Source organism: Micropterus dolomieu, linkage group LG03 (assembly GCF_021292245.1).
Source record: "Micropterus dolomieu isolate WLL.071019.BEF.003 ecotype Adirondacks linkage group LG03, ASM2129224v1, whole genome shotgun sequence".
Lineage (NCBI taxonomy): Eukaryota > Metazoa > Chordata > Actinopteri > Centrarchiformes > Centrarchidae > Micropterus > Micropterus dolomieu.
In genome coordinates this window covers 24,438,519-24,450,275 of record NC_060152.1, presented here as the reverse complement: position 1 = coordinate 24,450,275, position 11,757 = coordinate 24,438,519, and the positions used below count along the sequence as shown (strand labels likewise).

Below are 11,757 nucleotides of genomic sequence, written 5' to 3'. Positions count from 1 at the left end.
ACACACACACACACACACACACACTCTGACACATCCAGAACGCCCCTCATGACATCCTGGCGGCCATGCGGCAGGCATTCCACTTGTGGGACAGCCCATAGCCTTTAATCCCAGCCTGGCTCCCGCCAAAAGCTCCCCGGACGACAGAACGCCTGCCACGGAGGATGTGCCACCATAAAACACACAGTGCTCCTCAAACCGCACACACACATGCACACACACACACCTCCCCTTGCCCTCAGTGTCCCTGCGCTCTCTCATTTGATCTCTGTCTGTTTCCTACTTTCAACTTGTTCTTTGGTTCATTCAATACTCTCTCTGGATAGTTATTCATTTCATCTACTACTCTTTTTCTCCCTCCATGTCTCTTCCACCAGCATGCTCACTCACTCATTGTGCCGACACGCAGACACAGCGTATAGTGTCCCACCCAGTAAAGCCCCTCTCTGTGTTCTTAGTACAGTTTACTGACTCGCACCCTTTGTGAATGCGCGGCAACAGATTTCTAGAAGTTACATTGTAGCCACAGACAATTCAGCCGATCCACACTAATGACAGTGTTTATACTGTGCAGCGAGGGATTTCAGGGGAGATGTATACAGTAAAAAGATGACAAATACTTGTCATCTGTACAGAATGTGGCCCTAACTGTATGTGGAATCTAAGAGAAGTTTTCTTTTATATGCCAAATGCTCAATTTGGATACTTGCGTTAGTACAATCACATGTAGTAGCCTACAGTGTGTAGACTATGTATTTACTTGCGTAGTGCATGAATATTGACATGGTAATATTGTCTTAAATCAAACACGGTCATTGTGCAACTCTATTACAACATTTGACCGCTTCCTTTTGATTTTAATGTAAAATCGTAACTGGGCAGATCATTATCGCCAACATTTGACTGCGATTGTCACCCGACAAAATATCTACTGGCTTGTTTGCTCACTTTGATTAAATTGTATTAAAAATGAATAAACATTAACATAGTTTTACTTGTTTGCGTGTGCAATCGCAACCGCTGCAGCTTCCTCTGCCGCCATTTTCACAAATTTGAAAAGGTTGGTGGTCCCTCCCCTTCCGCTACATAGCCAAGATGGCGACCATTGAGAGTGACAAGTGTTCAGTGTTCCACACTCAGCTTTTTGACCATAATGAGAACATAATGGTCTAGTGCACTGGTTGGGAGTGGTTTAAAATTGTATCTTGGTTGTTTTATCCAACACAAATAGTAAAAGCGACAGCATGATAAAACTTTGGACAGAGCCAGGCTAGCAGTTTCCCCCTCATGAGAGTGGTATAGGACTTTTCATTTAACTCTTGTCAAGAAAGCAAATAAGGCTATGTCCCAAAATGCCAAACTATACATCTAACAGATGTTGCATTATTTCCCTTTTATAGCATTTAGAATAATTCAACTTCTACCAATAATCAACAATAATTTCACTTCAAAAATGTCATTCCCATATTTAGTTTGGTACAACTTTACAGTGGCTTTTGAATTTGAATAAAGCAGTATGAGTGCATTTCTTCAATACTCATTGACCTAGCATCCCACGTGTACAGACTGTACAAATGTAATGCATACTCTTAAAATGATTCCAAGTGGAAGTGATCAAAAATTAAGTAATAGTTTAAATCATTTGACTGTGTTAGAAGTTTGTATTACAATTACTGAGCAATCTTAATTTGTTCACTTTTGGAGACTTTTATGTTGAAGCACGTGGATTCGCCAAAACACTCACAACAACATCACCAGCTGGAACTCTTATTCTGCAAGAAATGTAATATATTCTTGTGAAGTGCTTTCACATTCTTACAGCATATTCACTGCAAAAACTGAGCTCTCTAAAACAAGAAAAAAAAGCATTAAAATGGGGGATATATTACTCAAAATGAACAGAACAAGAATATTTCACTTCACCAAAAGAACTTGAAACAAGTGAAATTCTCTAACATAAAAGCCGCCTGGTAAGAAGATATATCTTGTCAGACATAAAAGAAGTATATTTTTCCTTCAATTAAGATAATTAATCTTACTAAGATTTTAGTTTTTGCAGTGTTGTACAAGCCTCGGATAAGACTAATCAATGAATTAAGGCAAGTGTGGAAGCTTTTCTTAATCTTTCACGTTCAAATAAAGCTATATCACTGCAGGTTTAGTCCATAAAATGCCTTGAAGATTTTCACGTGTAGTCACCAGAGCCAACCACTCATTAACTGCCAGTCTAAAACTCTTGATAATGACATTATACATTAAAACTTGGCTTTTGGGAATGCGCTAAATGTCCATTGAAAATGTTCCAAAACCTCCAAAAGGTGTCTTATTTGCGTACCATTACGCACATGTCAACACAAAGCTTACTTATAAAGCCCATCACAAACTGTTCAAACTAACCAAACGAAGGTTGGTTTGATAAACACTCTCCTAATCGTCTCAACACTGGCATGGATTAGGTTTCTCCTCTAGCTCCGCAAAAGTATGAGGGCTACAGTATGACTAATCCACTGAACTTGTAAATAGTTGTAAATGGTGTCAGGGCAGAGAAAACAATAAGAGTGTAGGGGACTTCCTGTGTTCATAGGACAGGAGGCAGACCCCAAATGAGTCAGTGCACCAGATAACTCCAACTGTCCATCCACGCACCCACCTATCTATACCATTTATAATTATTTTTACTTTTACTATTAAACTTTGTGAACACTGTGTTCACTGTGTGTTCATATTGTGTTTATGCACATTTTTCTAGAAAAACAGTGGACAGGTAGAGAGCTTGGTGTCACTAGCGCCGAATGTGTGGGTCAGACATGTTCCCTGGTCCAGCCAGAGCCCTGGTTTGATTAATGAACAGAAAGAAAGAGAGAGGATGAGCATAGGGGGGCCGAATAGGAGCGAGACAAGAGAGAGAGATCTCTTTCTCTCTCTCCCTGTGTCTGTGCCTACTGCCTACTTCAGCAGTTTCACAATCCCCGACTAGCCAGCCAACCAGCCAAGCAGGCCGTGCTGCTCCACTCCACAAACACATGAACAGCAGCAGTACAACAACAGGAAAGGGCCTCCTCTGCTTTCACTTGCAGGTCCTGTCTCCAACCTCCCTGGGGGTTGTTATTATCATTAATAACTGTAGCTCGAGCAGAGATAAACCTTCAGCATTCCAAAACTCTTGGTTTTGTTTATGAGATGGTGTTGCAAGAACAGATAAATTGGGGGTTTATTTAAAGGTTTTCTATTTTGGACAACGGTCTGCTCATCGCTGGGAGAGGACAGCTATGTGATTAAAGACTGCCATCTACTGGTGAATACCAAGCATTGCAATAACCAGCGTTGCACTTTAAAGTAAAACTGCATCCTCTATTGTGTTTGTAGTGGGTTCACCCTCCCTCAACATGTCTTGCTACTTTACTTAAAAGGATTGTTTGATATGTTGCTTTCATTACTTACAGGCTGATGCTATGAGGAATGTAAATCACAGGTCTCCCAGTAATCAGTGGTTTGTCAAACAAACATCAACAGAAGTAAACTCGCTTGAGCTAAAATATTACACCATTGATATTTTGAGCCACAGCAAAACCACAATACTTTGTAAGAAATAATCTTAGTATGGAACATGTGTGTTTGAGGTTCCCTAGTTGAATATTCACTGAGACATTAACCACACTGTATATGTTACGAGACATATACAGTAGGCAAATGCATTACAATCTGCACAATTTACATGAAGAACTGCATTTCAGACATGTTCTATGGCTGTATTAATTGCATTATGTGTACAAATGTAAAGTTTAACATTATTTATAGAAAATATTGATTAGTAGAATGAAAATGATGCAAAATAAAACCTTTCTTAATTTAACACTACCTCCCGAAATGGACGGGTTAAGATGGTGAGCCTCATCCTCTCCCCCTCTTTACTAATGTTTGTTATTTCATTTTCTTAACCTCCAGGAGTGCACAGGAAGAGTGAGCGAAGAGAACGGAGGAATCGCAACAACCGGAAAGAAAAGGAGACCCAAGAGGGGCGACGGGAGAGGAAGAGAGAGAGAGAGAGACACACAAGTGAACGTGAAGACTCTGATAACAGGAACAAAACAGAGCACAGGCACCGCCGAGGCCATGACACAGAACCAATCTCCCCTCAAAGCGCCCTTGTACAGTAGTGCTCTGGACAGACAACATCTAGCACCTCCCCATTCTCCTCCCATTGATCCTTCTCCTAACTTCCCCACCCCCACCCACTGTTCACCCCCTCGACCCCTCTCTGCAGGGGTGTTGCTGCTACCTGTATGATTTGAATATAATTTTTATGCACAAGCGGGATGGGGCACATTCAGCCACAAGGCTTCAGCCACTATGGACTTTAAAAAGTATTTTTTTCCTACCCTGTAGCCTCCCTTCACTTTCACCACTGAGAGTGTCTCTATTGAAAAGTGCAGTAGACACTGTTGAGACTACTGTCGGGACTGAAGACAAAGTGAGAAATGTCTGTGACTGCGTGGAGGACTGGCAGACAGACGGACAGAGAGTAAAAGACGTTATTTGCTATCTATATGCTTGTAGATATGGTTATTTAATGGGGCCCTGGTACAACATTGCGCATCTTGGTTTTTGAATGTAGAATTTGCAACATTATGTAGAACATTTGTTTATTATTGTTGTTCCTGTTCTTTAGATCTCTTTATTTTATTTGGTGCAGAATTTGTAAAGAAAAAACAAAAAGTGAGTATTGCCATCTTGTGACATCATCATCACTACCAATGACATGTCGGAGAATCTGCATGCTGTGAATCAAAAGGAGTACGGTCAGAAACTGAAAACCATTTCCATTTGTTCCGTATGTCTTGGACAAAAGCTAGTTTTATCTAAAGAAGTCAAATCTATCATTGTTTTATTATTTTTGTGTAAATGGAATCTATGCTCTCAGTAAAGCTCCTTGACTAGGATCCAAAAGCACCTGTATGTCAAATAAAACTATAATGGGTTTGTATCTGTGTCTGTCATCTGTTTTCTCCTCTCACTGCCATCTCGTGCACTCCACTTGAACATGTTCAAAGTCCTCTCAGATCAAAAGGAAAGTGAAAGTCAGTACAGTATGCAGTGACTCAGAGGTTACCATGGGCTCATTTGGGTAAAAAAAAAATTGTAGCAGTACTAGTGTCACACACTGATACCTGCACACTTGTCCTGGATACTGATATCTCTTAGTGTTAAAGCCACAAAATATTCTGTGGCAACTGGAAAACACAGAGTTAACAATAGTATAATACAGGCCATGGCAGCATGGAAGGCATCTATCACTTTGTCCATTTCTTTTCTAATATAACCTACCAAACTTGTTCCTAATCACATAGTGGATCAACATGATGTTGAAATAAATCAAGCTACCTGCCACCTCATTATTTAAGTCAAAGTCCACAATAGTGATTAGATTACTCTCCTCCCCCAGGACAATATGCCCCTTTTATTTTTCTGTAAATAAGCAACTGCGACTACTCCCATCATGCAGCGCCAACTTCACAGTGAGATGTATATTTTCCTAAATTAATTAATTCATGTGTATAATTAATTTGAATCACTTCTCTAATATTAAGTATTAATACATTTTGAACAACCCATTTCCAGACTACTTTAGTGCTTATAAAGTTTGTCAATGAACAAGATTTAGCATCGGAAACGAGGGATCTGCTTTCATGAAGAGTGTCAGTGGCCCTAAACAATTGGTTAGTTTCATCTGTATGCCGTCAACCCAAGTTATTTCTGTAAAGCAAAACCAAGAAAAAAAGAATTTCTTAAAGCGAAACTGTTTATTGGTGAAGTATTTTCCTCACTAGTGACATCTATTTTCATCAGTAGGCATGATGACAGTATTTCCTCTTCAGTCAGCAGAGTAATCCTCACTAATACAGACTGTATACATGAAAATATATGAAATTTTGTTTAAATTTAACATTTGCAGAATATAGATAAGTCACAGTACAGTATGTACACAATTCATAGGTGCAAGATAAAGCCATGTTTGAAAAAGTATGGGAGATGATACATAGTAAAGGAGGACCATGGTTAAAACCAGGATTTTTGAATCAACATGACCCTACTTCTAAAACACAAAAGAGGAAATACTGTGACAGATCTTGAGATTTACTCAGAGGCCTTTTCAGTTAATAATTAATCACAGTTGTTTGTTTTAATCTAAATGAATATACCCCATTCATTTCATATTAGCCACAAAATCCTCGCCCTTCTTGATAGAAGCCTTCAGCTCATCAATGGCGTCAGCGACCAGCTTCTCCTCAAAGGCAGACAGCTTGCCCAGTCCAAGGTTCTTCTCAATGCCGTTCTTCCCCAGTAGAAGAGGCGTGGAGAAGTACTTGCACTCCGTCTCCTCAGACCTGACATAGGAGCACTCCACCACACCCTCCTTTCCATTCATGGCATCCAGGACGGAGAAGGTGAAGCGGGCACCAGCATAGGCCATGGAGAGGGTAGCAGATCCAGCTCCGGCCTTGGCCTTCACCACCTCTGTGCCAGCCTCCTGAATCCTGCCAGTCAGAGCAGACAGCTGGTCAGCAGGGAACTCCACTTTTGGAGTGCACTGGGAAATGAGGGGGATGATGGTCTTTCCAGCGTGACCTCCAATAACTGGTACATTAACACGAGCTGGGTCAAGGCCTTTGAGCTCTGCCACAAAGGCGTTTGCTCTGACAATGTCCAGGGTTGTGACACCAAACACTCTGTTAGGGTTGTACACACCATGCTTCTTCATGACCTCTGATGTAATGGGGATAGTGGAGTTGACAGGGTTGGCGATGATGCAGATCATAGCTTCGGGGCAGTTGCGGGCGCAGGCATCGGCTAAGGTGGCTACAATGGTAGCATTGGTGTTGAAGAGGTCATCACGGGTCATGCCAGGTTTTCTGGGTACACCGGCGGGGATGACCACGACGTCGCAGCCCTGAAGGGCAGCATCCAGCTGGTCGGGACCCATGTGGCCGGACACCTGGGCTCTTGTCTCGATGTGGCTCAGGTCTGCAGCCACCCCGGGGGTGTGGGCAATATCAAACAGGGAGAGGTGACTCACCAGGGGGCTATTCTTAAGTAGCAGAGAGAGCGGCTGGCCTATGCCGCCTGACGCTCCCAGTACCGCCACCTTGGCGTTGTTGTGCGAGGAGGTGGATAAGCTCCGGGCGAGGCGAACTGTAGGTCTCACGGCGCGGGAAAACATTTTATTTCTGTTACTCCTCTTCTTACTTTAGCAAAAAATAACAATACCTGAAGAGCCCGTCTCCTGTGTGACACCAACGTCCTCTAGCCACGAGCGAACAGGAAGACTGTTAACGGACATGCGTAGAGAATAAGTATCGTGGGCGTACGTGAAATTGCGTCAGCGCGTACTGCTCCGTCACCCTCTTTATAGCAGCGTCTTTTTTCGGAGGAAAACAAAGCCAGTCAACGCTGGAAGTCGGTAATTTAGCATTGGAAATCAGTGCCGTGACACGAATTGTAGGTGTACACCAGACCAGCACAGCTAAATTTAACGGTACGTTCGCAGTCGTTGTATTATTTCTGTTGTGAGGAAATGTCCTTGCTCTTTATCATATCGTGCAACTAAAATAAGCTAGCGCCGTCAGATGAACTCCGTCTATTTGCTGGATTCAGACTGCTGCCGACAGCTAGCCAGCGTTAGCTACAACAGGTCTTATTGTTGTGAGAGAAATCCCTCTATACGGGTTGACTTGTGTTTCTTCTTGTAACGTTAACGTCAAAAACAAACGGATTTTTAGTAGCTGCTCTGTATGTAACGTTAGCTAAAGTAGTTTGTTTTTAACGTTAGGCTGTCACGAATTAGTGTGAATATTCGAGCGTTAGCTAACGTTAGCTGTTGATTTTACTTGAGTAACGTTAGCTGTGATCGTCTCTACAAGGCCAGCCGGGTTAACACCGTTAGCTGACATAGTTCACAGCTTGTAGTCAGACTGTTAACAGAGCAGTCCTTTGTTCACAGACTGAAGTAATGTTAACCCCTAGGTTACATTTCAGTCAGAGCGTTAATTCACGTTCATGTTAGCTAACTTGTAGCTAGTCCATTTTAACACCGGGGTTAGTGCAACTTGTTTGTCACATACGGTTTGGTTTTCAAATAATGTTGACACAAGCAATGGCTTTATATTGTTTATCACACGTGTGCTTTTCTGGACAGTCTGGAAACAAATACATTTTCACAGATTCCTCTTTTCCTTTTGGCAGTGGCAAGTTTGAAGGTCCATCAGCTCTCCTAATGATACAGCAGCATTAAGGGTACTTCCAGTAAGTATCAAATAACATGTCTGTCAGCCTCCTTTTAAGGTTACAGGCGCATATAGATTATAGTATCATTCTGTATTTATTTATTTATTTATTTATAATTCTTAGTTTGCCTCCATCTTGGGACTATTTATTGACAGTGACTTGCAGTTGAGGGTTGTTATCATGACACCAGCACTAAAATAAAAATGTGCTCTCATTGCAGATTATGTATCTCAATAGAATTTTGATATGTGTGGACCTAAAAACAACCATAATAGTCTTCTGATTTCTCTCTTCAAAATGAATAATACCGATTCAAAGAAAAGATAATAATCCTAACATGCTCACTATGACCTTTTATTTACAACTGTCCCCTTTCCTCAGTACTTCCTAAGGATGGCTAGTTGTGGGGAGGTAGACCACTCTGTTAGCTCTCTTCCCTCCAGTAAGAAAGGCAGCAACAGTGGTGGTGGAAGTGGGAACAGTGCAGAATCATCATGCTCTGGCTCCAGCAACTCATCCCCAGCCCTGTCTGTGCCGGAGTGTGCCATCTGTCTGCAGAGCTGCGTCCACCCAGTCCAACTGCCATGCCATCACGTCTTCTGTTTTCTGTGTGTGAAGGGAGCATCCTGGCAGAGCAAACGCTGCGCTCTCTGCAGACAGGAAGTACCAGATGACTTCCTGGAAAGGCCCACACTTCTCTCTCCAGAGGAATTGAAAGCATCGGCAGGAGGTCGGGGTGGGGCATCAAGTGATCACGCCTGGTATTATGAGGGGCGTAATGGTTGGTGGCAGTATGATGAGCGAACCAGCCGCGAGCTGGAGGACGCTTTCTCCAAGGGCAAGAAAACAGCTGAAATGCTGATTGCTGGTTTTTTGTATGTAGCCGACTTGGAGAACATGGTGCAGTACAGGCGTAACGAGCACGGGCGTAGACGCAAGATGAAGAGGGACATTTTGGATATCCCCAAGAAGGGAGTGGCAGGACTGCGTTTGGACACTGAAGGTGTTACTGGGGCCATTGGGGCAGCAGGTCGAGAAAACTCTGCTGATGGGGCTGATACCACAGTAGCAGGTGTACAGCAGGTTACAGGAAACCCCTCATCTGTTATAGCCACTGCCAGACCTCCCACCTCCCTTGGTGGCCAGCCTGGCAGCAGCAACAGCAGCCCCACTCTGGAAGATGCTCTCTCCCAGCTGCAGATCAGCCCCAGGCCCACACCTCATGAGCGGTCTGAGGCTGGGGAAGGAGAGGATGAGGAAGAGGAGGCCTCACCCTCCAGGTCCTCTGACCCTCACACCTCTGTGGACGAGTCTGGCTCTGGAGACTGGAGTGATGACGAGGAAGAGGAGGATGAAGAAGAAGAGGAAGGGGGAGATGCGGAGCGTGCAGAGCCCTGGGAGGATAGGCCACGGAGGCAAAGACTGAATCCAGAGGACAGAGCCCCTCCTGGCGCAGAGTCCACCTCCCCCCCTTCCTCATCCAGTAGCAGTGGAAGGTCCAGAATGCCCGATGGCCAGTGTACAGTGACTGAAGTGTGAAGTCATCGTTGATACCATCATCACCAAATGGCTATGTTACATTTCATTAATTTATTCCTCACTGTATGCTATTGTTCACTCTGTCACGGATGGAATGTGGGTGGATTGCTTGGAACAAGAGAAATTTAAGCATAACATACTAAACAACTAAATTTTTTTTTTTTTTTCTCTAATTTGAACTTTTCTGGCTCCCAATAACCTGAATGTATCTGTATGATTGGGTTTTGTCATTGTCATCCTGTGTATATACCCAGCTAGTAAAAGTAATGTTTTCTGTTCTAGCACTGAGCGGTCAAGTACTGAGACAGGAGGTACAGCTTGGTAAACAGCCAGATGGATACAGCATGTTGTTGTGAGCCATGAAATCTCATAATTGTCTGTCCAGAACATCATGTGTGGTAGGTGTAGCAGACTTATTGTGGTGTTCAGCTGCCACCGGTCTGCTTACTTTTTAGCCATTTGGTTGCAGATACATGGAGTCTCCTTTCTAAATTTTAGAACCGTGTAAGTTAAATGTGACTTGCCAACTAGCTTCTGCCAATCCTAGGTATCCTTGTGTTGAAAGAGGGTTTCTGGGAGTCTCAGCCAGCTCTGTGACTTTTGCGAGAGAAAGCATAACTGGGGATTTTACTCCGTGAAATGGAACTGTCTTTTAACATTATCATGAACGGCTGCATTCTAATCAACTCCGCTTTAACTCTCTCAGCTAACATGGCACACAGAAATGGGCTTCTTAGAGCTCAAGTCATCTGACTACTCTTGCAAAGAATTTATTTCTTGAACTGTTCCTAACCTCCACCCTACCTAGATGATTTCCTTACGACCGATTTAACTGATGTGAAGCCTTTCCTTCACATTTCTGAAATGCAACTGTAAACTTTTGTCATTTCAGAGCAGATTGTGGTTTTAAAGAAAATCTTCAGGTTGTTTATCCAGATAAAGAAAGGAAACCGAAGTACTAACTGACTGTCTTAAGCTATGTGCGTAATTAAATTTCTCACTTAATGTGCTACAACATTATACAACAGTATTGTAACTCTGGAGCCTGCAGGAATATCTGACCTATCGTTTCTTAGATTTGATTTCAATTAACCTGCAGCTTTTTGAATGTCTAATGTCTGTAGAGTTTACAAATCCTGTTTTAAATGACAGTACATATCAAATGTATTTTAACCTTTCCCAACTTTAAATAATTGGCATTTTAATGTGAAGTGTCAGTGTTTTCATTTTAAAGCTGTTGAGGCCTTGGTAGCCTTAATAGTATTCTTATTGTCCCTGGCTAAAGTATTCTCAATTGGTGTGTTTCTAAAGTTTTGTGACTTGTGCATGTTTGAAGAGAGAGTTATTTAAACACCACTGGTTGGCGGGATGTTGAGAATTCATGTTTTTGGGTTTGGTTTGAGTAAATGTCTTTTTAATTTGTTTTGTTTTTTGCATTTCTTACTGTTGTAAATCCTCTTGTGTGATGTCTGAGGCAGCAAGAGAACAAGAACATGCCATTGCAATTGTCCATTCTGCAGAGATTTCAAGTTATGTTATTTTTATATTTCTTACCTGCTTACATCATCTGCTCAGACTTAGACATTCTGAAAAATAAAGTTTGTGTAACAGTTTTTGCTTGGCAACTTTTTTTTCTTACACGGTTTGTAATTTAAAAATAAATTGTCATTTCATCGCTCTAAATAATATTTTGGTGCTCGTCTCCCATTGTTGGTGTGTAGTTTATATTTTTTTGGCCTTCTCTTTTTACTGCGTGATGAAGTGCATGTGAGTTTGATTTTTATTTTTTTTCTCTTCTTTTAAATATATCAGTCTTGAGTGTTACATAAGTAGGACTATCAATGGGCCCATTGTAAGTAAGAATTCACCCTTTCTCCACATTACTAACTAGAGATTTTTCTAAGAGGGAGAAAATCACATTCTTCCCCTGAATAT

At 42.1% G+C, this 11,757-nt stretch overlaps 3 protein-coding genes across 3 annotated transcripts in view; 2 read left to right on the top strand and 1 right to left on the bottom strand.

Annotated features, from left to right (window-relative positions):
* rspo3 (R-spondin 3) overlaps positions 1-4,984 on the top strand; it is a 16,251-nt gene extending 11,267 nt beyond the window's left edge. The window contains exon 6 of the mRNA XM_046045173.1: positions 3,946-4,984. Within this exon, the coding sequence (XP_045901129.1) occupies positions 3,946-4,157 (212 nt within the window). The 3' untranslated portion in view covers positions 4,158-4,984. The remainder of the gene's footprint in view (positions 1-3,945) is intronic.
* Positions 4,985-5,782: 798 nt separating this feature from the next.
* Positions 5,783-7,335, bottom strand: mdh2 (malate dehydrogenase 2, NAD (mitochondrial)). The gene has a single exon (XM_046045065.1). It carries the CDS (start codon positions 7,217-7,219, stop codon positions 6,206-6,208), a length of 1,014 nt encoding a protein of 337 aa, XP_045901021.1. The 5' UTR covers positions 7,220-7,335; the 3' UTR covers positions 5,783-6,205.
* A 43-nt stretch (positions 7,336-7,378) lies between these two features.
* LOC123968349 (E3 ubiquitin-protein ligase rnf146-like) lies at positions 7,379-11,435 on the top strand. Its single transcript, XM_046045064.1, has 3 exons — positions 7,379-7,534; positions 8,242-8,301; positions 8,665-11,435. Exon 3 carries the CDS (start codon positions 8,677-8,679, stop codon positions 9,820-9,822), a length of 1,146 nt encoding a protein of 381 aa, XP_045901020.1. The 5' UTR covers positions 7,379-7,534; positions 8,242-8,301; positions 8,665-8,676; the 3' UTR covers positions 9,823-11,435.
* The last annotated feature ends 322 nt before the right edge of the window (positions 11,436-11,757 follow it).